Genomic DNA, 22,536 nt, shown 5'->3' on the forward strand with positions numbered 1-22,536 from the left:
GAGGGCGACAGAGAATGTCTACCTTTTGCTTCGACAGTATGCATGCTTATATGAGACCTTGAGGCAATCCGACCCATCATCTGCCTCGCTACAACATCGCAGGGACGTTTGAAGGATCAACTACTACGAAGGTCCCTAGGCGTTACCACTAGGTTGAAAGGCATCGTTCACTTCACTTTCCCCAAGATAGATGTTTCGTTGGATGAAGAACATTCATATATACATTCTATCGTTCAATCGTACGTCAAGCGTGATATCTAATTATCCTTGTTATCAGGGTTCAATCACTTCTTCGGGACCATGGACAGAAGAGTCTCCGCATCCCTAATACCAGCCAGCTGACCCTGCTGCACGCGCTTAACAGTAAGCGCAGCAATCAGGGCGGCACCGACACCAGAGCCGTCCTCAGCGGGAAGCACCTCGATGGGGTCGCCCTTGCCCTTGCCATACTTGTTCGGCCAGCCCATGATCTCCTTGAGTGCCTGAGCTTGGCGGACCTTGAAGTGTGGGTACTTTGTGAAGACGGAGCCATCGGCACCGACGTGAACTTCGTCCCACTTCTTGTGCTTGCAGATGGCGGAGACACCGCATGCGGTAAGACGGGCAGCGCGCGTACCGATGAGTTCAGCGAGGCGGCGGATGAGCTCGAGTTCAGGCTTGGAGCAATCGAGGCCGAGCTTCTCCTGGAACAGATCGTGTGTATCTTGCAAGTTCTCGAATCGGTCCTCCTCAATTTGAGACAGGAAACCTGCGTCAAGCGAGTAGGGCTTGTCGAGCTTGCTGGTGTTCTGGCCCTCGAACATGTGGCATTCGTTACCCTTGTGTAGGTCCTGAAGGACTAGACGGAAGATCTCGCCAAGGTACAGACCAGCGACCATCTTCTCGAAAGATTGCTGACCAGGGCGTGGTGACTCCTTGTCAATAATGACATCGTACTTTGTCCTTGGGAGGACCTGGTGTTCGTTGTCGAACGCGCCCCACTCGCAGTTGATAGCCATTGGCAGCTTGGGGTCAAGGTTCATGTGCTTCAGCTTGGGGATGGCGCCACACTCCTCCATATAGGCGGCGTTGCAGCCGGTACCGAAGATGCAACCGATCTTGATGCTGGTGTTGGTATACGCGGAAGCAATCATAGTACCAGTCGTGTCGTTGACTAGAGCCGCAAGCTTGATGGGTACACCACGCTCTTCGAGAGCCGCCTTGAAACCTGGTACAACATCTACACCCTCCATACCGGCTACATCGAAGCCCTTTGTCCATCGCTGAAGAACTCCGTGGTCGATGGCGTCTTGCGAGACGGGGTACGAGAAGGTGAAACCGAGTGGCAGGTGGTCGAGCTCCTCATTTTCGTGGTGGTATTCGATGAATTGCTGGAGACAGTCGGCAACGTAGCCCCAAAGCTCCTCAGCAGTACCGGTCTTCAACTCTTCTGGCATGCGGTACTTGGATTGGATAATCTCGAACTCGCCCTTCTCTTCCGTCAAAGTAACCTCGCAGACACGCAGATTGGTACCACCCATGTCGAGCGCGAGGTAGCTGCCGGTTTCGTTGCCATCGGGAAAGGCCATACACCAGGTGGGAATCATGGGCTATCATGGTCAGCTCTTTCCTGTAAGAGCGCAAAGCAAGCGCCGACTCACAATGCTTCCGCCCTTTTCCGATAAGCCCTTCTCGAGCTCTCCAACGAAGTGATCCGAGATTTGCTTCAGCTTGTCGGTGGGAACAACAAACATATCTTCCAACTTGTCGATCTGCTCCTTCAGATCCTTGGGCATGTCCGCCATGGAGCCTAGCACGATGTTATCCCATCTGTCCTTGTATGTGATGACAAGATTCGAGCATACCCCTGCGGGAGGGTGGTTTCCTTGCGCCTAGTAGGACCATGATTGCGGTTGTGAGTGTGGTTTAGGTAGAATTGGTGTTATCGCGAAAGAGGCAGCGGTGTCTCTGAGAACGAGGGTTCAGGATGAGAGGTGGGGACCCTGACGTAGATTGTTAGCCTCTGAATGACCAAGAAGCCTTGTGGGCTGGCTAGACCACATAAAAACAGCTCAATGGTCATGCACAGCGGTCAATCCCACTTTTGTATACGATATTTGCTTCTCCACCAGCCCAGGTTGCTTTTGGAAGTAGTATGGGGGACAGCGGCTTACCGAGATAGTGTAGTAACGCAACCCCGCTGTGTTGTCTGCCAATGGCTCGCGACGTTGTTCAGTAAGCGGTGTACACGTCCAAAAAAAAGCGCCGAGTGCTATGAGGAAGAGCTCAAGTGTAGAGTGTGATAGCGCAAGGGAGCGGGTGCGCAAACGAGGGGCACAAGCGTAAAATCGATAGCTGTTGAGCTGGGCCCCCGCTATCCCGCGCGCCATCGCAGGAGACGCTTCCGACGAGTTTTGGTGCCATGACGCACGTCTAGCGTGGGCCTGCACGAGGCTGACGCTCCCGAAGCCGCTCGCTTGCACTAGCCTAGTTCGTCCAACCACAAGGTCAGGTTACTCATCACGACAAATCCCAGATGGAACCACGTCTCAAACTCAAGCATCTCTTCATTAAGCATTAAACACTCGATATGTACAAGAATTAAACTCCTCACTCATCAGTCTGATCTACGAAGCCGTGCAAGCCGCTGCACCCTTCGCCGTCTTCGTTGCCCAACTAAGAACTGTCGCGGTGCTCTTCACAACAACCGTCTTCGTCTTGGGCGCCCCAGTTAGAGTTTCCGTCTTCACACCTCCACCCAATGTGACCGTCTCGAACTTCGTGCTCGTGGAAACTGGAAGTGTGGTTGTGGTCCTGGAAGTCACATCACTCGACTTGGTAACGTATACTGTTTCTTGCGCCGCGAGGATGGTCGAGGTCTTCGAAGCAGTCTTAAGGGAGCTGACGGTGACTGCTGGCGCGGTTACAGTAGAAAGAACGGTCTTCGTGACGAGCTCAGTGGAGTAGAGGGTGTTGGTGGAAGCCTTAAGGGTTGTGGTCTTGCCGACCTTTTCGGTTGACAGGACGGTTGTGTAGTAGGTTGAACCTGCTTGCGCAATCGTCGATGTCTTCACCACGGATGTAACCGTGATTGTGCTGGTGCTGGCCTTCAGAGAGGTCGTCTTAGTGGCGATGGAAGATACGGTGACCAAGGCGGTTGAGCCTGCTTGAGTTGCAGTAGCCGTAGCTACGTAGCTGCTCACAGTAGTGCTAATGGTGAGCGTAGTGGTACTAGCTACGGCGCGAGGGATAACGGCACCTCGGCGGACCAAGTTTTGAGCGCTGCCAGTAGGAATGCAAGACAGAGTGGTAGTCGACTTCTTGGTAGTTGTCTTGATGGAGGTGCTGCTAACAGTAACTGAGCTCTTGGGCCGCACAGTAGTTGTCTTGGTAGTGCTCGGCACGATAGAGACGGTAGTTTTGATGGTCGTGGAAGCCGCCTTCTGGGTCTTGGAGCTTGTGATAAAGACCGTGGATCCTTCGCTGATAGTGACTGACGTCGGCTTGGGCGAGGATGTGTACAGGACAGTGACAGTCGTGGTACCCTTGACTGTTGAAGTTGTGGCTCCCTTGGTCGTTACTCCAGCTTCGGTCACTGTACCCTTGACGAGGCTGGTCTTCGTGACAGGCTCCGGGGTGACTGTGAGGCCAACATTCTCGGTCACTACTGATGTGGAAGTAGAGGTAACGTCAGGAGACACGATAGAAGTGGTGGCAGTCACCTTCAATGTGCTGGTCTTAAGCATATCGATAGCACTGATTGAAAGGGTTTCTGTGCTCTTTACGACAGTAGTCGAAGTTACCTCAGAGGCGGTAACAACCGCGCTTGCAGTGAGTTTGGCGATCACTGTAGTCGTGGTGTAAGCGGTGACAACCGGTAGGCTGCTCGAAGAAGTAAGGCTGATAGTAGACAGCGAGGCACTGGAGGACACGGTGGAAGACGAGACGAGAGACGAAGAAGCAGTGCTGCAAACTTGTGGCGAGCCTATTCCGACTGTGAAAGGCTGGGTATCGACGTATCGGAAGTCAATGAACGAAGTCGAAGCGAAGAAAGAAGCAAGCTGGAACTGAGCGACATCGGTATCTGAAAGCTGCTGCGAGAACGGAGCACGCTTGCAAATGCCAGAACCTGGACCACTGTTATGGTACTCACCGTACGTCACACCGTCTGTCTGAGGGCTGCTCTTGCTCCACTGCGACCATCCAGCAGGGCTGATCATGGCGTCAAAGTAGCAGGCGACGTAAGCAACGCGCGAAAAGCTGTTCCACGGGCGACCAAGGCTGACGCTGCTGAAAGATCCAGACCCGGGAGCCGGTACAATCTTCGATTGATCGAACACAAAACCAGCAGCAGTCGTGTTGGTGGTACGCTTGTGGGCCGTGATGCTGATACCGTCCTCGTTGGAGGCGATGGTTGAGTCCAGGAAGTAGGCGGATCCAGAACCATAAATGAAGTCGACATTACCCTCAATGTACGTCTTGAAGGTGAAGAGGTTGCCTGAGACGCTGAGAGTGTCTTGGTTACCATAGATCTGGCATCCATAAAGCGCGGCAAACTTGCTGCTTTGGACAGCAAAGCCCAGCGAGGCGATGTCCTGTTGCGTGCCGTTGTTGTTACGGAAGTTGATGTTGAAACCATGGAAGTAGTTGCCCTTGGCGTAGACGGTCGCTCCGTCAGTGTTGCTACCGCCAGTACCTTGTGTAGAGATACCGCGGCTAAACTGAATCGTAACCTGGTTCTTGGAGTAGTCATCGGTCGCATCGGAGTATCCGCGGAAGATGGTGTGACCAGACTTTGCGATGATCAGCTGCTCCTCATAAACACCAGGGTATATGAAGATCGTAGCATTAGTCTTGCTCGTGGTTGGCGCCGCGTTGAGAGCACCCTGAATAGTGTCGTAGGTAACAACACCATCAATAGGCGTCTTGGAAACGATAAGCGCATCAGCGGGTGGAGTCGTGCCATTGAAAACCGAGGTGCCGTTGACACTGATGGGTCCCGGAGGAATGATCACGGGCACGGAAGGCTGCGGGGTGACAATCGAGTTGAAATAGGTCATGTCAATCCATTCGGTTGAATCCATCACGGATGACAAGGAGTAGGTATCCGAAGTGAGCAGCGTGGCGTAGCCAAAAGACTCACGAGCTGCGACGTTTTGCTCCCAGTTTGAAGGACCTGAGTTGTTGAACTCGGCGAAGGTGATGTGATCGGTACGTGGGTCGGTTGCAGACCAGATCTTCCATGCGGCAGGAATAATGGTAGCATCGATGTAGGAGTTCTTGACAACAACAAGCGCGTACGCGGAGTAAGGGCGGCCAAGGTAGACCTTGTTCGTGAGGTCATCGACTGCGTTCGGAGCTGCAGTGAATAAGCATTGGTCAAAGATGTAGCCACCTATTTCGGTGCTCGACTTCCTGCTATGTGCTGTGATCGCCGAAGATTTGCGCTTGGCTCCAATAGTGCATCCCTTGAAGTACGCCTTCGAGTAGCCCCAGATGAAGTCGATAGCACCGCCGATGTAGCATGACTCGTAGTATTGATAACCAGCAGTAGCGCCGTTGAGAAGGGTGTCCTGCCAGCCATCAAACGAACAAGCGTAAAAGGCGATGTCGTTACCGTAGATCGAGCCTGCGAGAGTGACATAGGAAGGCTCGGAGCCATCGAGGTTATCCGTGTTGATCATGTTGACGTTGTACATGCTGATACGGCTTGACGCTGTGGCAAATACAGCAGTCTCCGCATTTGAGTGACCAACAGGCAGCGGGGATACAGAGAGACCACGAGCAAAGGAGATGGTGACCTGATTGTCTTTGTAGGCTTGACCAGGATTGCCAGTGGTGTATCCAATGATCCTCACGGCACCAGGACGGTTGACCGACGGAATTTGCTCGTTATAGGTGCCTGGGTATATGAAGATGGTCTGGTTGGTCTTATCTTGGGGAAGCGAAGCAAGTGCGGCAGTGATGTTTGTGTATGCAGCGTTGTTGCTGCCGTCTTTGGACACAATCACAGCACCCATGGGTGGTACCGTGCCACTGTCAGGGTGAGCATTGACAGTGGCAGTAGTTGTTGGTCCAGGTACGGTACCGTTGGCCGAGGGCGATGGAGAAGGCGATGGCGAGGTAGCTGTAGGACCTGTAAGGCTGTACGAAGGGACCGCATTGTACGCATCCATGTCCAGCCATGCTGTGCCGCCGATCCATGCAGCGAGCTCGTACTTTGCCGCTTGAGCCGCCGTCAACTTAGTCGCAAAGCTCGCACGCTGAGTCGTCTCCATCCAGCTGCCAGGACCTGTGTTGTTGTATTCGCCAAACGTAACTCCAGAAGTTTGAGGGTTGTTTGTTTGCCATACAGCCCAGCCAGCATCTGAAATGTGCTTGTCAATGTATGAGTTCATGTAGACAGCGACGGAGAACTGGCTGTAGGGTCTGCCGAGGTAGGACAGCCCGAAGTTGTTGCCATAGGTAGCACTGTAGGTGATGACAGACGAATCAAATACGTAGCCGCCAGGGGCGTCCGCAGTAGCCCTAGAGTGTGCAGCGACGTAAGCACCAGGTGTGTTACTGACAATCATGCACTGGTGGAAGTATGCGGTAGAGAAACCCCAGATGAAATCGACACTGCCCTCAATGTAGCAGTTGCTGAATACTTGAGTACCCTTGTTGGCAAGTAGCGTGTCCTGGAAACCGACGAACGAGCAGCCATACGCAGCAATGTTAGCACCGTAGAAGTCTGCAGCTAGTGCGGCGGTGTTGGTAGTCTGCGGGTACGTGTTGACAAAGTCAATATTGTACAGAGCCATTCCAGAATCGCCGCTGGGCTTGGAGAAGACGACGGGTGTCTGCTCGTTCTTTCCAGCACTGGTAAGTTCACCACGGGAAAACTCGATGCGGACCTTGTTCTGTGTGTAGTCGTTCGTGAAGTCGGTGAAGCCCCGGAGGGTGACTTTTCCCTTGCGGGTGATCGAGAGTTGCTCAACGTATGTACCCGCGCCAACCTTAATGGTATACGGGTTGCCGTCGTTTGGTAGAGCACTGATGGCAGATGTGACATTCGCGAACTCGCATGGGCCTGGCATCTTGGAGACTACGAGAGTCGGGGACGCTGCCGTGATGGAGCAAGTCGATGCTGCTGGGGTTGCGCTAGACGTCATTGAAGCGGTAGTAGTAGCGTTCGAAAGGAGGCTGGAGCTGGCAGAGATGGACAACGAAGCCGTCGACGAAACTGCCGACGAAGCTGATGAAGAGACTGTAGACGAAGCCGTCGATGCAGCAGACGAAGCGGAGGCAAGCTGAGCATCGTTCGATGCTTTCAAGGATGCTACAACATCTTGATCAATCCATGTCAGCGAAGAGCTAGCGTAGGGGTAGAACGCATTGCCAAAGACCTTGTCGACAGTGAACTGAGAGACCTGATCGGCCGAGAGAAGAACGTCGTAGTTGGCACGAGCAGCGGCATTCTTGCTGTAAGATCCGGCACCGGTCGTAGCAAACTCTCCATAGAAAGATGAGATGGTAGCTGCTGTGCTGTGAATACCAGCAGGAGCAATCAGGCTTCCCAAAGCAGTGTTTCTGTAGATTGCCACAGCACCAGCAGCGTTGGGTGCCGCTAGCCATACATTGTTGTTGGCGTATCCTGACTTCTGCTGGATCGAGCTTGAATCGAAGACAACCGTGGAGTTGGCAAAGTTGCCACCAGTAGGCTGTCCACCCTTGCTGTATACAATAAGGGCACCCGAACTGAGGGGAACGATTGTAGATTTGTAGAGATAGATGGTTGGGTAGTTGTAGAAGAGATAATTCGAGCCCTCAATGTATGAATTGGCGAAAAAGGCTGTTCCGTAGCTAGCTGAAATTGCGGTGCCACCCGGTGAGATAATTGAGCATCCATAGAATGCAATGTTGCTTCCCCTGAGGGAGAGAACAACTGCATTGGCTCCTGCAGATACCGCGGCAGAGTTGACGATGTTGATGTTACGTACAGTGACACCCTTAGCCTTGTCGGTGCCGACTTTGAAAGGAGTGTCGGTAGCAGCGATCGTGACCTTGTTCTCAGACCAATCATCGACATTTGTGGGAGTAGGTCCGACGATCGTTACGGTGGCTTGTCCCTGGACAGTGACGGACTCGGAGTAGGTACCAGGCAGAACCGAGACTGTGGCGATGCTGCTATCCTGGGCTGCCTTTACGGCTGCGTTGATAGCGGTGTAGTCTCCTGAGCCATCGGTGGCGACAGTGATGACGGATTTGGGACCTGACAAAGTAACCGAACTGGTCGTGAGGGGCGTGGAAGACGCAGAAGAAAGACGCGTAGTACTCAAAGTGGCATTCGACGCACTACTCTGAGCAGCCGCAAACCCAAGTAGGGCAGCAACAGCGAACGAACGCATAGCGAATGACGATCAACCAACGAAGACAGGAAGCGAGCGATGGAGATCAGAAGTGCATGGTAGTTAACGATACTTAAGCTCAAGATCATCACCATGGATTCACGGAACTGGCTCCAAATTGGGTATACTACGACAACGCGGTCTAGATCCCGTCTACATTCTGACACTTCGGTGAATCCGTTTTCTACGCTTGTCGCCCGAGTCGTACATCGGACAGGGTAGATAACCGGTGGGTCTCTTCAAAGATACCAGGGCAGAAAGCCACAATCGATAGCTACTGCAGTTTGAGCTGCTTACTGTGGCAAGCCGTGTTGATTGACCGGCCATCGCAGTTGATATTCCGAGGATAAAAGCTTATTTCTATTATGAATATTGATAACGAAGACTTTAGACTCGAGCGGCGTCTGCTAACGGGCACAGAATGCAGGAACGAATGCAGGATGCCATGTAAACTATGGTAGGCTAAGCGTGTTCCTGCATGGCGTTCAGGAATAATCTTAGAAGCGTCGCCCGTTGCTTGACGAATTTCCACGCGTGCTAGCGCGACATGGCTTGCGTTCGGTGACGGTTCGGCCAATTTCACCGCGCTGACAGGGCCGCACATCAGACGATGTTGAAGGCAAGACTCGAAAGATGAGCCGAGGCGATACTCAAAAGCAGACAGAATTGGTGCCAATAGTGTAGGTATCATCCTAGCGTGGATGGGTTGTGCTGTACGATCCACTCTAGCATGGGCAGTCTGGAGCTCTAAGAACCAGGGTGTCATGGATATGAAAATCTTTCTGGAGAAGCATCCAAGTACCCATATCAGCCCACGAGGCCATCGCAAAAATATCCAGCGTTTCCCAGATAAGCGTGAGGAGTTAGTGTTTTGGGGTTGGGTTGGTCTATCCAGTGTTCTGGGCATCGGATCAGGGACCAAGTGGGCTAAGCTCTACGATTAGCGGCGAAAAAGTGGCGCGTCAAAAGCTTGGTAACTCAATTCCTGGCTTTCGGTAGATGCGATAATAATTCTAGGAGCGGTTGGCGGATATTCAGCTCGCTCTTGCACTCGTCCGGACGAGGGAAAAGAGTTATTCCTCCAATGAGTCTCATCGTGGCTGTCGGGATGGTAGTCAAGATAGAGGATCTGCTTCGTCGCGATAAGATCCACAACCCTCATCTGGTATCTGCGGCTGAGATCCGAAGACAGAGGCCCGAATACCTTCGAGTACACTGCGCAGACGACCCGTGGCCGTGACACGGTGGTGTGCGCGCGGATGGGCAAGGCTTCCAAGTGACGTCTCTGTGGATCACTCACCCAGGACCCAGAACATTGGGTTACAACGTGGGGAGAGTTCTGTTAGCTCAGGGGCATCTTACGTTGAGGACTGCTCCGCGGGGCAGACATGGTGTTGTCTCGACCTAGAGAAAAGAAAGGCGAGGTCCATCGTGGTGTTGCAAGTGCGTCAAACGTCTCAACGCGTCATTTCCTCGGAGCGCACGTGCGTCCCCTCAAACCTTATCGCGATACCTGGATCCGTGGGTAACGGTTCCTCACAAGGTTTATCGGCTATCGCTACAAGTCATCGCGAAGCGGGAGATCAAGGAAGCGAGGTGAAGTAAGCATATAACAGTTCATTACTCATATCTCATCGCCTCATGTATGCACCCAACTACAAGGTATACCTGAAACCCTCAAGCCCTTCAATAATCTTGCCTCCGTTCGCAGCCCTCTTGTTGGCCATCCAGAACTTCAAGTTCAGCAAGAGCGAGATGATAATGATCATACCCGAAGCAATCATGCACGCAACAATACCCGGTACATAAGACGGTGCGTCCTGGGTCCTGAAGACGGTGCCACCAATGATACCGCCGATACCTCCCGCGCCAACGAGAGTTGCACTGCAGAGAGCGCGCTTCCATTGGCCACGGATGTTGTTGGCTTGCCAGGTGAGGATGCAAGGGACGTTTGCGTTTGCAGCGGCGGTGGCGAGGAAGACACCTGAGAAGAGATGTTAGTGGATGTGCCCAAGAAGAATTGGGGAAGAGGAGTGAATTTACCGAAGTATCGAACGCCTACGTTGGTGCTGAACCCGATCATGGGTAAACCGATAAGAGCGAGGACACCGTTGGCGATGACCCATGGACTGCGAATGTGGTACTTGTCTCCTGCCCAGGCGAAAGCAAGCATGACGAAACCGGCAAAGACATAAGGAGGCGCGATAAGGCAGTTAGCGGCAGCGGGACTGAAACCCATGCCGTCCTTTAGGATGATGGGGAGAAAGTAGGCGATAGCGTAGGTAATGGTTGTGGTGAACATGAAGATAAGTGCGAAGCCCCAGACCTTGAGATCCATGGCTCCAGAAAGGTAGCTCTTAAGGTTGAACTCCTCGGCGATGACGTCGTGGCGGTCTTCTTCGATGCGTGCAACGATGAAGTCGACCTCATCTTGGTTAAGGAACTTCTTCTGGGTCTTGCTGGGTTTAGCAGCCAATTCAGGGAAGTCGACGATAAAGTACCATCCTACGATGCCAATCACAACGGTGATGACTCCCTGGAGGATGAAAATCCACCGCCATCCGGAGAGACCTGGTCCGTAGCTGACAGGTGTAAGGGGTGCCTTCTTGGTGGGTCCGTAGTGTGGGCCAAGCCAGTATGCCGCTTGAACGCCGTGGCCGCTGAGCAGAGAGAAGAGGTAGCCGAGGATACCTGAGAAGGCAGACGACAGCATACCGATGAGGAAGAAGACGGTGTTGCGCTTCTGGAGCTCGAATCGCTTGTACCAGCATGATAGGAGGTATGCGGAACCTGACTGTGTTAGTACTTCAAAGGTAAACAATAAGCATCGTCAGACTCACCAGGGAAGAAACCAGCTTCAAAGATACCGAGAATGAGACGAAGAGGAATCAGTGTGTGCCATTCCTTTACGAAACCAAAGCCGATCATGACTGCTCCCCAAATGATGACGATAGTGGGGAGGAAGAGTCTCGGACCCAACTTCCTTAGCACAACCGTAGCCGGTGGCTGGAGTGCAACGTAAGTGATGAAGAAGAGCAAGACGATGATGCTGTATCGCTCGCCAGTAAGTTTCAGATCGACACCCATGCCTGCGACCATGGCGACACCAAGATTGGTTCTGTCCATGAGAGAGACACAGTACATGCATCCGAGTGTAGGGATGAGCCGAAGATCAACCTTGCGGACAATCTTCTTCTGCTCCTCAGGTGTGAAGCGAGTGATGGCGGCATCGCTGGCGGTTGTGTCGGACCCAACGCGTTCCAAGGTGGCGACGTTGCCCTTCTCTTCGGCGTAAGAGGCCATATTTGATGTTGATGGCTCTTGCAGTCCACTGAGACCCGGGAAAGGGGATTAGATATGGACCTCAATGGGAGATGAGAGTCAATAAGGCGGAAGAAAGAAAAGGGGGAGAGATGACTTTCGGATTGAGAAGGATGAAGGACAGCCTACTTGCAGCTGCCGGATACTCGACTTCATATACACATCTGCTTCCCCAGACTAATGGGCTCGCCTTCCCCAGATTCTTGCAGCGTCGGCTCCACCGTACCCCAGACTCTTCAGAACTTTAGCAGTCTGCATCCAATTCTGACAAGCTCTCTAAGCTATCTCGCCTAAGACCTATCGATTTCACACTGGTATGGAATCTTGAACCCATAGCTCCGGAGACGACTTACCACAGCAGTTAGCAGTGCGAATACCAAGGAGCCCCAAGCAGAATAACATCCGCGATAGCGCTGTCTGGGCCCGACAGTATGGCGGCGTTCACTCCGGTAGAGCGTGCTGGCGCATATCAACACGTTGTCGACAGTCACGCCGAGCCTATACCCCGCGTGCATAGCCATTGCAATGATAGAAATACGGAGGTGGCTGTGACGGATTGGATACGTAGTGAAGTTTTGGGGCCTGGGCGGACACTTAGCGGGAGGTCCGCTGTGCGCTACGAGCACGTGGCGTGGGCCCAGACTCTCAAACCAAGACCTGCTACTGAACAACTTGCCGAAATCCAGTGCCATCTAGAATTGGCAGGGCCTCTTCCGCTGATCCAAGATTCGGATATCGAGATGTCGATGTATCGCGTGCGGAAGTGTTCCACGATGCATGCAGTTCGACACAATCCAGTCGGATGTTGACGGTTAATGGAGCTTTTGCTGTGATCAGCTATACGCAAACTGTAGTCATGTTTGTGTATATATGCATCCAGGTAGCAGAATTCGGGAGTTCCTCAGGGTCAAGATCATCTCATTATCGGCTCAATGGGTATGAGGTATGCGCGAAGTGCGGAACGTTCCATGAGCGCATTTTTGGCATGTGCCTAGCCGGCCCTTCAATGCTTTGCAGCGTGACTGCTGCAAAATGGTGGGACTTTCGATAGCGACAACTATCCGTAAACGCCTGAAAGTATCTTTAGCCAGCATAATATCCAACGGAAGATACCCTACTCGTCTTCTTGGAGCATCTTCTCAAAGATTCCAGATACCAAGAATGTCAGCAGCGGCCCTGTCGCTTTCAATTTGGCGTAAATTGGAAGAAACCTTTGAACTATTATCGCGTGGTGTCATTTCAGTCTCCACGGTTGCAGGGTTGTTGGGCCTCAGCTTTGCCACATGCCCCAATCTTGCATAGCGCATTGGCTTACCTATGAGAAAGGCAATCGTGAGAAGATCTGCTGGTTAGGGTGTGACGATCATCATGTTGCTCTAGTTTGTCGCTACCGGAGTCCCAATAAGTGCGCTATCTCTTGTCAACTTGTGCCTGAGGCTGTGCCGAGGCAAAAGATGCTTGTTGTCTGCTGAAAATTGAGATGAAGAGTGACAAGAAGACGAGAGTAAGAAGAAGGATAGATGCTGTCTGCGGAGATCCATGTAGTTCACATTACCGAGAGCTGGGGTAGTCAGATCCGAGGATGTGTTGTGACGGCGTCGTTGATCAGTGATCAACAGCTCGTGCCAGGCCGTATGCAAGTCATCGACGCAGCACGTGATCATCAACTTGAGTCAATCTGTCAGATCGTGGAAGGTGCTACATGCCGCTTCCACGCTTAGCGTCTTTGGCAAGAATTGATTGCAATCACCCAGTAAGTACAATAGTATTTACAAATACCCAACTCTATTGACTCCTCACTAGAAATCGCCGAACACCACTGGATGGAAAACCTGAGTCGGTCTGCGCTCTAGTATTCCCTCGGCTTTGCTTCTCATAGAATCTTCACCAAAGGCGATGTCCCTGGTTGGACAGAACAATCAGCAGTCACGGATTGACCTTCGGTTTCGCCACAGCTGCCAACTGCCTTGCTGACCATGGCAGTGTAGAACTTCCATTGATTGTCGGACGTTGCAGACATTCCCCCTACGGAAACGGTTGTGACCATGGCGATGGAAAGTCACATACTTTTGCTCGACTTCAAGGTTGACATGTCAGCCGATGGGGTGTCATTCTAGTCGCTTTTCGAGACGCCGTTCTAGATAGTTTCGATGTTGGGGTTTGAGCCGCGTGTAATGCTCACGCATCGGATTGGAGATGCTCCCTGATTGCTCCGATGCGGTCCTTTTTCGTCTTACTGTCGTCCCGTGGGAAGGTGTCGTATGCCACATACGTCGAAATCAAACCTGCAACTGCGGGAGCAGCTAGTGGATGTATAATAGGGAAACTGTCAAATCACAACGCGGTGTCGGGAACTTACCAAATGAAGTGCCTGTATCGGTTGTCTCCCGGCCATCCTTGTTTGATACCTTAACATTCACACCAGATGCGTGCACCGCAAGTTTCGCCCCACTTTGCGAGCTTGTGTAACGACTGCCGTTGATGTTTGTTGCGCTAACAACGATAATAGGAAGATCCGCCGTGTATAGTACCGCTGGGGTCCTAGTGACCTCGTCTGGTTCTGCGCGTCTGTTTCCAACTGTCACTACTACAGGTACTCCTAACTCCAATATTAGGTCAATGGCAACCTTGACCGCCTCTACGACTCTTGGGTTGGTTTTAAAATTAAAAGGAATAAGATTCATCGCTGTTATCCTCGTCTGGTTGTTGATTCTAGACTTTCGATCCATCAGTTCGTAGCGGAAAAGCTTTGTCATTGGAAAACTCTCATTTGCCATTTGTCTGCAGAACTTAATAGAAATTTCTTACAATACCTAACCATAAGGACTTACATATTCGACGTTATACGCGATTCCCCCATCCATGACGTAAACAAACGTCCCATATACAAAAACATCGTAATCTCACTGGTTCTTGTATCTGTGAACAAGAGTTGTTAGAAGGCGTGGAAGTTTTTCGTCAAGCTAGTACTGACTTCTCCACGTTGATGAGCACAAGATTCTCGGTGCGTCCTCTTGCTTGGTCCAATCTGGTGGTGCTCGCTTGGTTGCTTGTTTACCGTGTACCACACCGGCTCCACTTCTGACTCTCCACGTGGGATAACGAAATCGTTCTCTATGTCGTCTTCAAGCTTCACCTCTTGAAGCTTTGGATACGCTTCTACTTTCTCCAAGGCAGCATCATCTAGTGTCAAACTACTCCAGATGAATATACTGCGATCTGGAACATCGAAGGTGGTGGTGAGTTGGTCTTTGCTTACTACCGTCTCGTTCAGGAAGGTTTCCAGGCGACCGCTTTGTTCAGGGGTCTCCGCTTAAGCGGCGGATGGGTCTCTAGCCACGATGCTAGAGAGTATAGTCGAGACAACGAATGGCGCGGGAATGAAAACGATGAGGAAGAAGCGCATGGTGATGCAAGAAGTGTTAGACAAGCGTAGGTGGTAAAGAGAGATAGGATGAATAGCTGCAGCAATACTGGAGCATAGATGGAAGCATTTATAAAGCTCTCATGCTCGAGAAATGAATCTTGTAGGTATTGGTGATTAGAATGTATTAGAATAACACACACCTGCTCTATGCCTCGATTTGGGGCGAAGCTGTTTTCTGTCCATCCTTCATAATGGGGCCAGACTTCTGCTTCAAAGCTGGTGTATCCCTATGATCCTCTTCTACATTCGGGTAGAGTCTAACCGTGCCGCTGCAGTTAGCTAATTCTGGTGTTGTGGGTAGTAATAATGATACCTGGCAGCCTACACAGTTATTGTAAGCTGATGATCGCATTGCTTGGCGCCTTTATGTTGATTAGTGAGGGGGCCGCTCTGGCACTTCGAAACAGATATGTGTTGCCTGCACCGCAATTTTGAACGGTTCATCGATATTATTGCGACTGCACCCATGAAACATCCATCTCCCTACAACCACAGGGCCCGAATAGCCTCAGAGTAAGATTCCCGTCTGCTCTCGCAAGGATGCGTGCCAACATTGACATGCCAATAAGCTGACAACACAGTCGGACACTGACCAGCTGCCCTTGCCTTTCTACGGTCTACACTTAGCGCACTACTGAAACCCGTTCGCCAGCATTCTTGGGTTTGAGTGGGACCTAGAAGGTACCGCAACCCATCTTGCTCTACCTTAGAGGGAGTATTGGGTGTCGTTGTTTACATGTTTCACTTCACTTCTTCTTTTACTTGATCTTTCCCCCAACGTTTACCTAACTCCCACACCACGCGCTTAAAAACCTCACAGCGATCAGCTATCGTCTACGATTAAGACCAACCCGCAATACAACAAGTCGCTCGTTGCCATGCGAGAACGCCAAATTTCTTTGTTGGCAGATATCTTGGGCATGATCTCTATCGAGGCTATACGCTAGTAGGGATGGTCCTACTGTAAACGAAAATGTTAGCGAGTCCAGTGATTAGTAGTGGAGTCACAGCATGGCTGAGTGAAGCTGTCGCCCACATTCCGGGATGCGGTACAAAGGCCACCGTCTAAGCATCCACACGTAGGAAACATATGGAGTAGCTGGAGTAGCTGGCCGGGGTTTGAGTGACGTCTACTTGTCAAGACTGGGGTTGAGTCTTGACCGAAGAGCAGACGACCCACGTGGACAACAAGATTTTACCCAACTGCTGGGAAACTGAGACAATTCCAGATCAGCAGTCCTCACCCGAAGCCCTCATTCGCAGAACGCACTTGACAAGCTCGAAGTCGTGGCTATTGCTTTTCCCTCATATCGTCGCGTGGTACCTGTAGTTGATAGCGGAGGATAGGAATTTTCGCCCACAATAACCGCCGGGTGGGTCTATTGGGCATCCTGAGTCAAGACATCCATGGCGTCAAGGCTGGAAGTGGGTCCGTAGGGCAGCCATGAGCCGCAAAACCATGTGTTCGGGACCCAATTGGGGACCTTTTGGGCAGCGAAGGATTCAACAATGAGACGAAGTGACATGCCGGACGTGAGTCACACGCCCTGATAGAAATGTAGTCTCTAGAGAGGAATTGCTTGCGCGAACGAACAGAAACTGGATAGTGCTGTGAAATGAAAGCGTTCACAATCCCATCTTCCAATTTCGCTTGGGTTCTGACGAGATGGTGGATTTGTGGTGGGCTCCAGGGCTGCGCTTAGCGAGTGTCCCACGCGTTCCTCCACTCAACCAGCGCTAGCCCAACGGCGAAGACGACATCAGATAGGAAAGTGCGCCCACGATTTTGATATAGAGAAATTTGCCCTCGGAAAGCTTTTGAGAATGCGAAACAATGGATTTGCGAGAGTTGACATGGAGTTGGTCATAGTGCAGGCGGTTGTGTTGCCTACATGGTCTTCAGTATTTCATCGCATGTTCAATAGACTGTGGGAAGTGGAACAAACACTCGTCATCTCTAGGCGTCTGTGTCATCTTGCAGCTTTCACAATCTATCTGCTGCAATTCCTCTTCCATAGTTGTGATGATGTTCTACAAGTTGCAGGTACATGACTGTGTTACCGTGATACAATGGCTGCCGATATCGCATGAATCTGACACAGGCTTCAAGCCAAAGATCGTGATGTCTGCAGGATGTCTGCGATGTGCCGAAATGGTTCAGCCCCGATTTTTTGCCGGTCGCACCAAGAGTCTAATCAGACGTCAGTGGAAGATATTTGTATGCAGAAGCCCATTTGAGCATGTCGTTGGCCTGTATTTGTCCGCTACCCCGCTGCGGAACTGGATGGATGTCACGAAGAAGGTTGACTGGGCATCAAACGTGTGCGACGAGTGCTTTTCATAACCCGGTGTTCGGCACTAACTGTGTCGCGCAAAGTGCTGCAACTGAGCCGAAGCGAATGTGTTCTGAGTGGCAATCATCAAGCATCACGGCATTTGCATGGCGCAGGCGTGGGTTGAAGAGAAGCCACAGTAGCACAAGACTCAACGTCATGGCTGGTGGTGTAGGTGCATTGGATGAGCGGTCGCCTTTTCAAAGAGGGACCACTGCACTCTCTCGTCTTACAGCAGTGAAGCAGCGAATGGCAAAGGTGGCCGGGATGCATCACATGGAAGCTTGTGGTGGTGTGTTTTACTGCGACTGTCTGAAGCTTGATCTAGCAACGGCAAAAAGTCAAGACGCTGTACTTTGTGTATGACTCTGTGCCATGACGAGAGTCGATCACAACATGACGAGAGGAGCGCAGCAGCGGCCGCCTCGAATGCAATAACGGCCGTCGTGCGTGTGACGTTGGAGATCAAGGTGCCGTGGAAGCCGCAGGTTGCCGCATTGGTCGCATTCAAAAGCGCATCATTTGCTTTGGTTCTGGCCAGACTTGTTGAGGGTATTGCGTTGCTCGATGTGGTGCGTCTCTTCACCGGAAACTTTGGTGGGGTAGTGTAGACGACTAGGCGAGTAAGCAACGCTTGACGGGCCGCGTGATTAGAGCTGCGTCCGAGGCGATTCGATGGGGGTGTTGCACCGATACGCTGTCTTGCTTTGTGGGTGCGTTAGTGCCGGGCAGGGCAAGTGCTGGGAAGCTGTGATTTGCGTGGTTCTGGCAACGCAGCGCCAGTCAGACTCGAGGGCGGACAACAAGTGCTCGCAGTGGCGAAAGGACACATGTTATGCGTCTCGTCTTGAGGATTAATGAGGGTAACGATGGTGAAAGTGCTCTGTTGTTCCTGCATGGTAAGCGCGATTGACGTGGCCGAGCCAGGAGGAAAAGAGTTAGCTGTTAATAAACGACGCACTGCTGAGGCTCCATGACGTGAAGTGACAAGAAAGACAAGGAAAAGTTCGTTGGAGCTAGGAAAGGCTGCCCTGTAACCGTTCACCGTGTGATGCTGCAAAGAATCGAGGGCGTTGTGGTAATACACGATAGATAACGCCAAGGCGAAGTGTGATCAGCAGCCGCGGACGCCAGTCGAGTCTGGCGGGCGGGCGACAAGCTTTCATGACGGCTGCATCGAGCGTCGAGAGCGTTGAAGCCGTGGTTCTGATGGAGATTCGTGGCTCTTGGGAGGGCGGTGAAGTGGTGCATCGAGGTGCATCCCCCCATTCAGCGCTCACAGGCGAACGGCTCGTATCAACGAGGGCCGGGCAATCCCGGTTTCATGTCGTTCGAACGGAGACGATCCACGACCACTCAAACCGATGGATGTTGCGCATCTGAAGCAGCCAATGGGCACGCGACAGGCTATTATTACGACGAAGACACCTATGATCAGCATCAGGGTGGCAGGGTGAAGCAGTGTGTGTATGTGTGTGTGTGTGTGTGCATGGCGAAACTGTTGCAGACTCGGCCTCGGAGGGCAGGCCTCCCCTACACGGCAGAGTGGACTGGGTGGAGTTTTGTAGTGTAGTTTAGTTTGTGGTTCTGGGACTGCAAGGGCTGTGGGCGACGACATGGCAATTGCAGCTGTTGCGGCTGGCAACGAGGGCGTTTGCATGCACACAGGCAAAGAAATGGTGTGGAGGCTGCGTCACCACGGGCGGTACTGCTCAGACATGCCATGACTGAAAGGGCCGTAGAGGGCGGCAGAGACAGCCCCTCCTCCAACCACACGGTGTTGGAGGTTGACTGGGCAGCGACGGATGCGGTGCGCGCCCAACGATTAGACGCATTGCATGAGAGAGCTAGCCCGCTATAAGGCAGTTTATAGTACCACGCCGTTTTGAATTTTACGGGCGGGGGAAAACTTTCGTGTGTCGAAGCCCGAATAACGCCTGCATGCCTGCCTGTCTGCTGCACACGAACTCGCCCGTCATACTCTGCATCTGCCTCGCATATCCTCCTGCTTCCCTCGTCTCCCTTCCCTCTGATCCTCTTTTCCCACTTCACTACCACCACCACCACGCACATACCGTATTCATGAGACGGTAGCACCCAGCCTTACGCCCGTGCTAATAATGCGCACTCGACGTCTCGCCTGATTGATTGTCAAGGATCGCCCCGCGACGCTTTTTATTATCGATAGAGAGCGCCCTTGAGCCGCTAGATATTTTGCCGACTCCTGTCTCCTGCGCGCCTGTGAAGCCCGCTACTCTTCCCCAAAACAAACGCTGCTGCCACGATGGCGAGCCCACAGGAAATGCAGCCTACTGTCGAGGACTGCTACTCGGATGACAGCGAAGGCGGCTCTATTCCTTTCCAGGGCCGGCGCTCGCCCAATGCCGCTAACGTCTCCACCAAGCGCTCGCACCCATCCGACTTGGATAAAGAAATGCCGCCCGCTCAGGAGAGGGTGCCGACCAACCTCGACCTTCGCTCCGACTCAGGGTACAGCAGCTACACCACCGCCACCGTCAGCAGCACTAATTCCGCTCAAAGTGCTCCTCCCCAGCGCAGCCCGCCCCAGGTGCCTGCTGCCCCAGTTCCTCCCCAGCAAGAGGCACCAAAGCCCCGACGACGCCCTACCGTCTCAGAAACGTCAAAGACTTCTTCCAAGACTTCATCATCACGACCCAAGTCAATCTCGCGCACCGCCTCGACCTCTTCCAAACCCCCCGCCATCATCCAACAACGTGAACGCAGGCCGACCATTACCCAGGACTCTCGCCCGGACCGCAGAGATCGTCGTGATAGCAGAGTCGAACCGGAATGTGCCGACCCCAGGCGCACCAAGTACGACCCCAACGCGCCTGCCCCAGCTCCCCGTCGTCGTCCTGACGTTCGCCCTGACATATACCCGTCTCAATCCGCTCGCGACGTGAATCGTCCTTCCCAAGAAGACACCCGCTCAATGCGTTCTGATCCCACTCCCTCTCCCTACTACCCGGCTCCATCCTCTCCGACGTACCATCGCCAGTCCTACTACGGGCATGGAGCCGCCGTCATCCAGCCAGCCACGACACGTCGTCGCCCGTCAGTCTCTCGACCGGTTAGCTTCAGTGGTGAGCCTGGGCCCCAGTACCACTGGACTCAAGGAGCGCCTGGATACCAGCCACAAGAACATGGCCCGCCTCCTTCTCAGTCCGCGCTTTACCGTCAAGGTTACCCAGGTCCGATGGGTCCTCCACACATTCCCTATTCGACGGCATCTGGCTATCCCCCTCCATACGGCTACCAGATGCCTCAACAGCCTTACGACGGCATGCAAAGGCCAGGCATGACACACCGCAATTCAACCAATCTCGCACGCAATGGACCCGCACCTCCACCTGTCATCGACCAAGCCCCACGTGATCAGTACTCGGCAAGGCGTGGCCAGCCTCAGAGCGCCACACAGCCCAGGTTTCCACCCCAGAAGCAGCTCCAGGGCGAAGCCTACGAAAGCTATAGCGGATCCGAGACTGGATCGTCTGACGAAGAGGATGCCTATGAGCCTGAACCTCAGCCCGACGATCCTTATGCCCACCGCGCGCTCATGCCCCCTCCTACTCAAAAGCTGGAGCGGACCAAGTCCAAAGCGAAGCCTAAGAGCAAGACCAAGAAGCTGTCGCGTCCATCCATGTCCCACGCTTATACCACCTCGGACCTCGATCAAGTTCGTGCTGACCGCCGCAAGTCGCAGCCTGTCATTGTCAACGACGACCGCACCACCAGCCGTCACCGTACTACCAAGAGCACAAACGAACCGTCTCGCCGACAGTCAGTCAGCCGACCCCCTCCCCCGCCGCGCGAAATTCAAACCGAATATCCCGCCAGGGGTGGTCAGGTCTATGTGCACGACAGCACCAAGGCTGAGCGACGTCGATCAGCTCATTACGGCAAGTCTTACAAGGATAAATACGCAGAGTATGCTGAGGCTAGGCAATATGAGGATCGCCTCGCAGCTGAAGCCACCGCCAAAGCTGAAGGCAGGGCTAGACGCGAAGCCAGAGAACTTGAAGCGCGATACCAGGCTGAGCAGGAGCGCAAACGGGAAAAGCGCAGCTCAAAGGTCTATTACCAGCCCCCCGCTGCGTTCGACGATAGCGAGGAGGAGTATGAGTCCGATGTCCCGGTCGTCCCCGAAGCACCCGCTCCTCCCCCCCGCCGCCGTCCTACTGACGTGGATGGTCGCAAGGTCAAAGATCGTGTCCCACAGAAGGCCAGGCGAGATGAGATGAAGGCGCTAGAGTACATCAACAACCAACGCGGTACTGATGTTCCACTGAACGACCACATCCACAGCGCTGCAAAGAGGGCCTCGAGGGTACCATCAATCCCTTCTCATTCTGGCTCCTCTGGAAGCGATAGGCACACTGCCGTTACCAGCAACGGTGGCAACGAGATCCGCCTCAGAGTAGACGCAAATGCCCCACTCAGCCTGCAGTTCAACGGCGACATGGAGGGTCGCACCATGCAACTTATCCCAGGTGAGGACGGCATGGCAGAACTCGTCATCAGTGGAAATCGCGATAATGAGAGCGCATACCATGGCAGCGAAAGAGACAGCATTTCAGGTGACAGAAAGGCATTGGTAACGCGGAGACAAGCAGAGGAGATGACTGAAGGCAGTACACGCAGCCACCGTGTTAGGCGCGAAAGCCGAGTAGTACGAGATTCACGTGACGATCGGATTGAGGTTCAGCGACCACTGCGTCGCCGCGCCAATTCCCATTATGTTAACTGAGAATCTCCGAATCTCCAGCACTCGCGCGCACCACAAGGATGCGTAGATGGACTTCGAACTTTTTCTTCAACTCGTCATACGCGTGTCCCTATCCTTGTTCTTGTTCGACTGGCAATTTTCTTTCGATCTCATTTCCTTCATTGGTTGGATGATTTTCAGACCAAAAGCTTTCCACGAGCGTGGACAGCCCTCTGCGGTAGACCTGCTCAACAAAAAAGTTTGGATCGGTTTCTTCATCGTACTTTCGATTTTTGGCATGATTACCCGCGCGCGATTCATGTTTGTATGTTTGCTGTGTTCCTTGCGACAGTGCAGGTT

The 22,536-nt window shown here is 52.8% G+C and overlaps 4 protein-coding genes across 4 annotated transcripts; 1 reads left to right on the plus strand and 3 right to left on the minus strand.

Moving 5' to 3' along the window:
* Positions 1 to 284: 284 nt before the first annotated feature.
* Positions 285 to 1,884, minus strand: ALTATR162_LOCUS5776 (uncharacterized protein; the record flags this gene model as incomplete). Its single annotated transcript, XM_043313396.1, has 3 exons — positions 285 to 1,589; positions 1,641 to 1,789; positions 1,845 to 1,884. The coding sequence occupies 3 exons, from the start codon at positions 1,882 to 1,884 to the stop codon at positions 285 to 287; spliced, it is 1,494 nt and encodes a 497-aa protein (XP_043169331.1).
* Positions 1,885 to 2,606: 722 nt separating this feature from the next.
* ALTATR162_LOCUS5777 (uncharacterized protein) lies at positions 2,607 to 8,369 on the minus strand (the record flags this gene model as incomplete). The annotated part of the gene is made up of 1 exon (XM_043313397.1): positions 2,607 to 8,369. The coding sequence occupies one exon, from the start codon at positions 8,367 to 8,369 to the stop codon at positions 2,607 to 2,609; it is 5,763 nt and encodes a 1,920-aa protein (XP_043169332.1).
* A 1,655-nt stretch (positions 8,370 to 10,024) lies between these two features.
* ALTATR162_LOCUS5778 (uncharacterized protein) lies at positions 10,025 to 11,672 on the minus strand (the record flags this gene model as incomplete). The annotated part of the gene is made up of 3 exons (XM_043313398.1): positions 10,025 to 10,353; positions 10,413 to 11,159; positions 11,210 to 11,672. 3 exons carry the CDS (start codon positions 11,670 to 11,672, stop codon positions 10,025 to 10,027), a joined length of 1,539 nt encoding a protein of 512 aa, XP_043169333.1.
* Positions 11,673 to 19,734: 8,062 nt separating this feature from the next.
* ALTATR162_LOCUS5779 (uncharacterized protein) lies at positions 19,735 to 22,218 on the plus strand (the record flags this gene model as incomplete). The annotated part of the gene is made up of 1 exon (XM_043313399.1): positions 19,735 to 22,218. One exon carries the CDS (start codon positions 19,735 to 19,737, stop codon positions 22,216 to 22,218), a length of 2,484 nt encoding a protein of 827 aa, XP_043169334.1.
* Between the last annotated feature and the right edge of the window lie 318 nt (positions 22,219 to 22,536).

Source organism: Alternaria atra (assembly GCF_907166805.1).
Source record: "Alternaria atra isolate CS162 genome assembly, contig: 25, whole genome shotgun sequence".
Classification (NCBI taxonomy): Eukaryota; Fungi; Ascomycota; class Dothideomycetes; order Pleosporales; family Pleosporaceae; genus Alternaria; species Alternaria atra.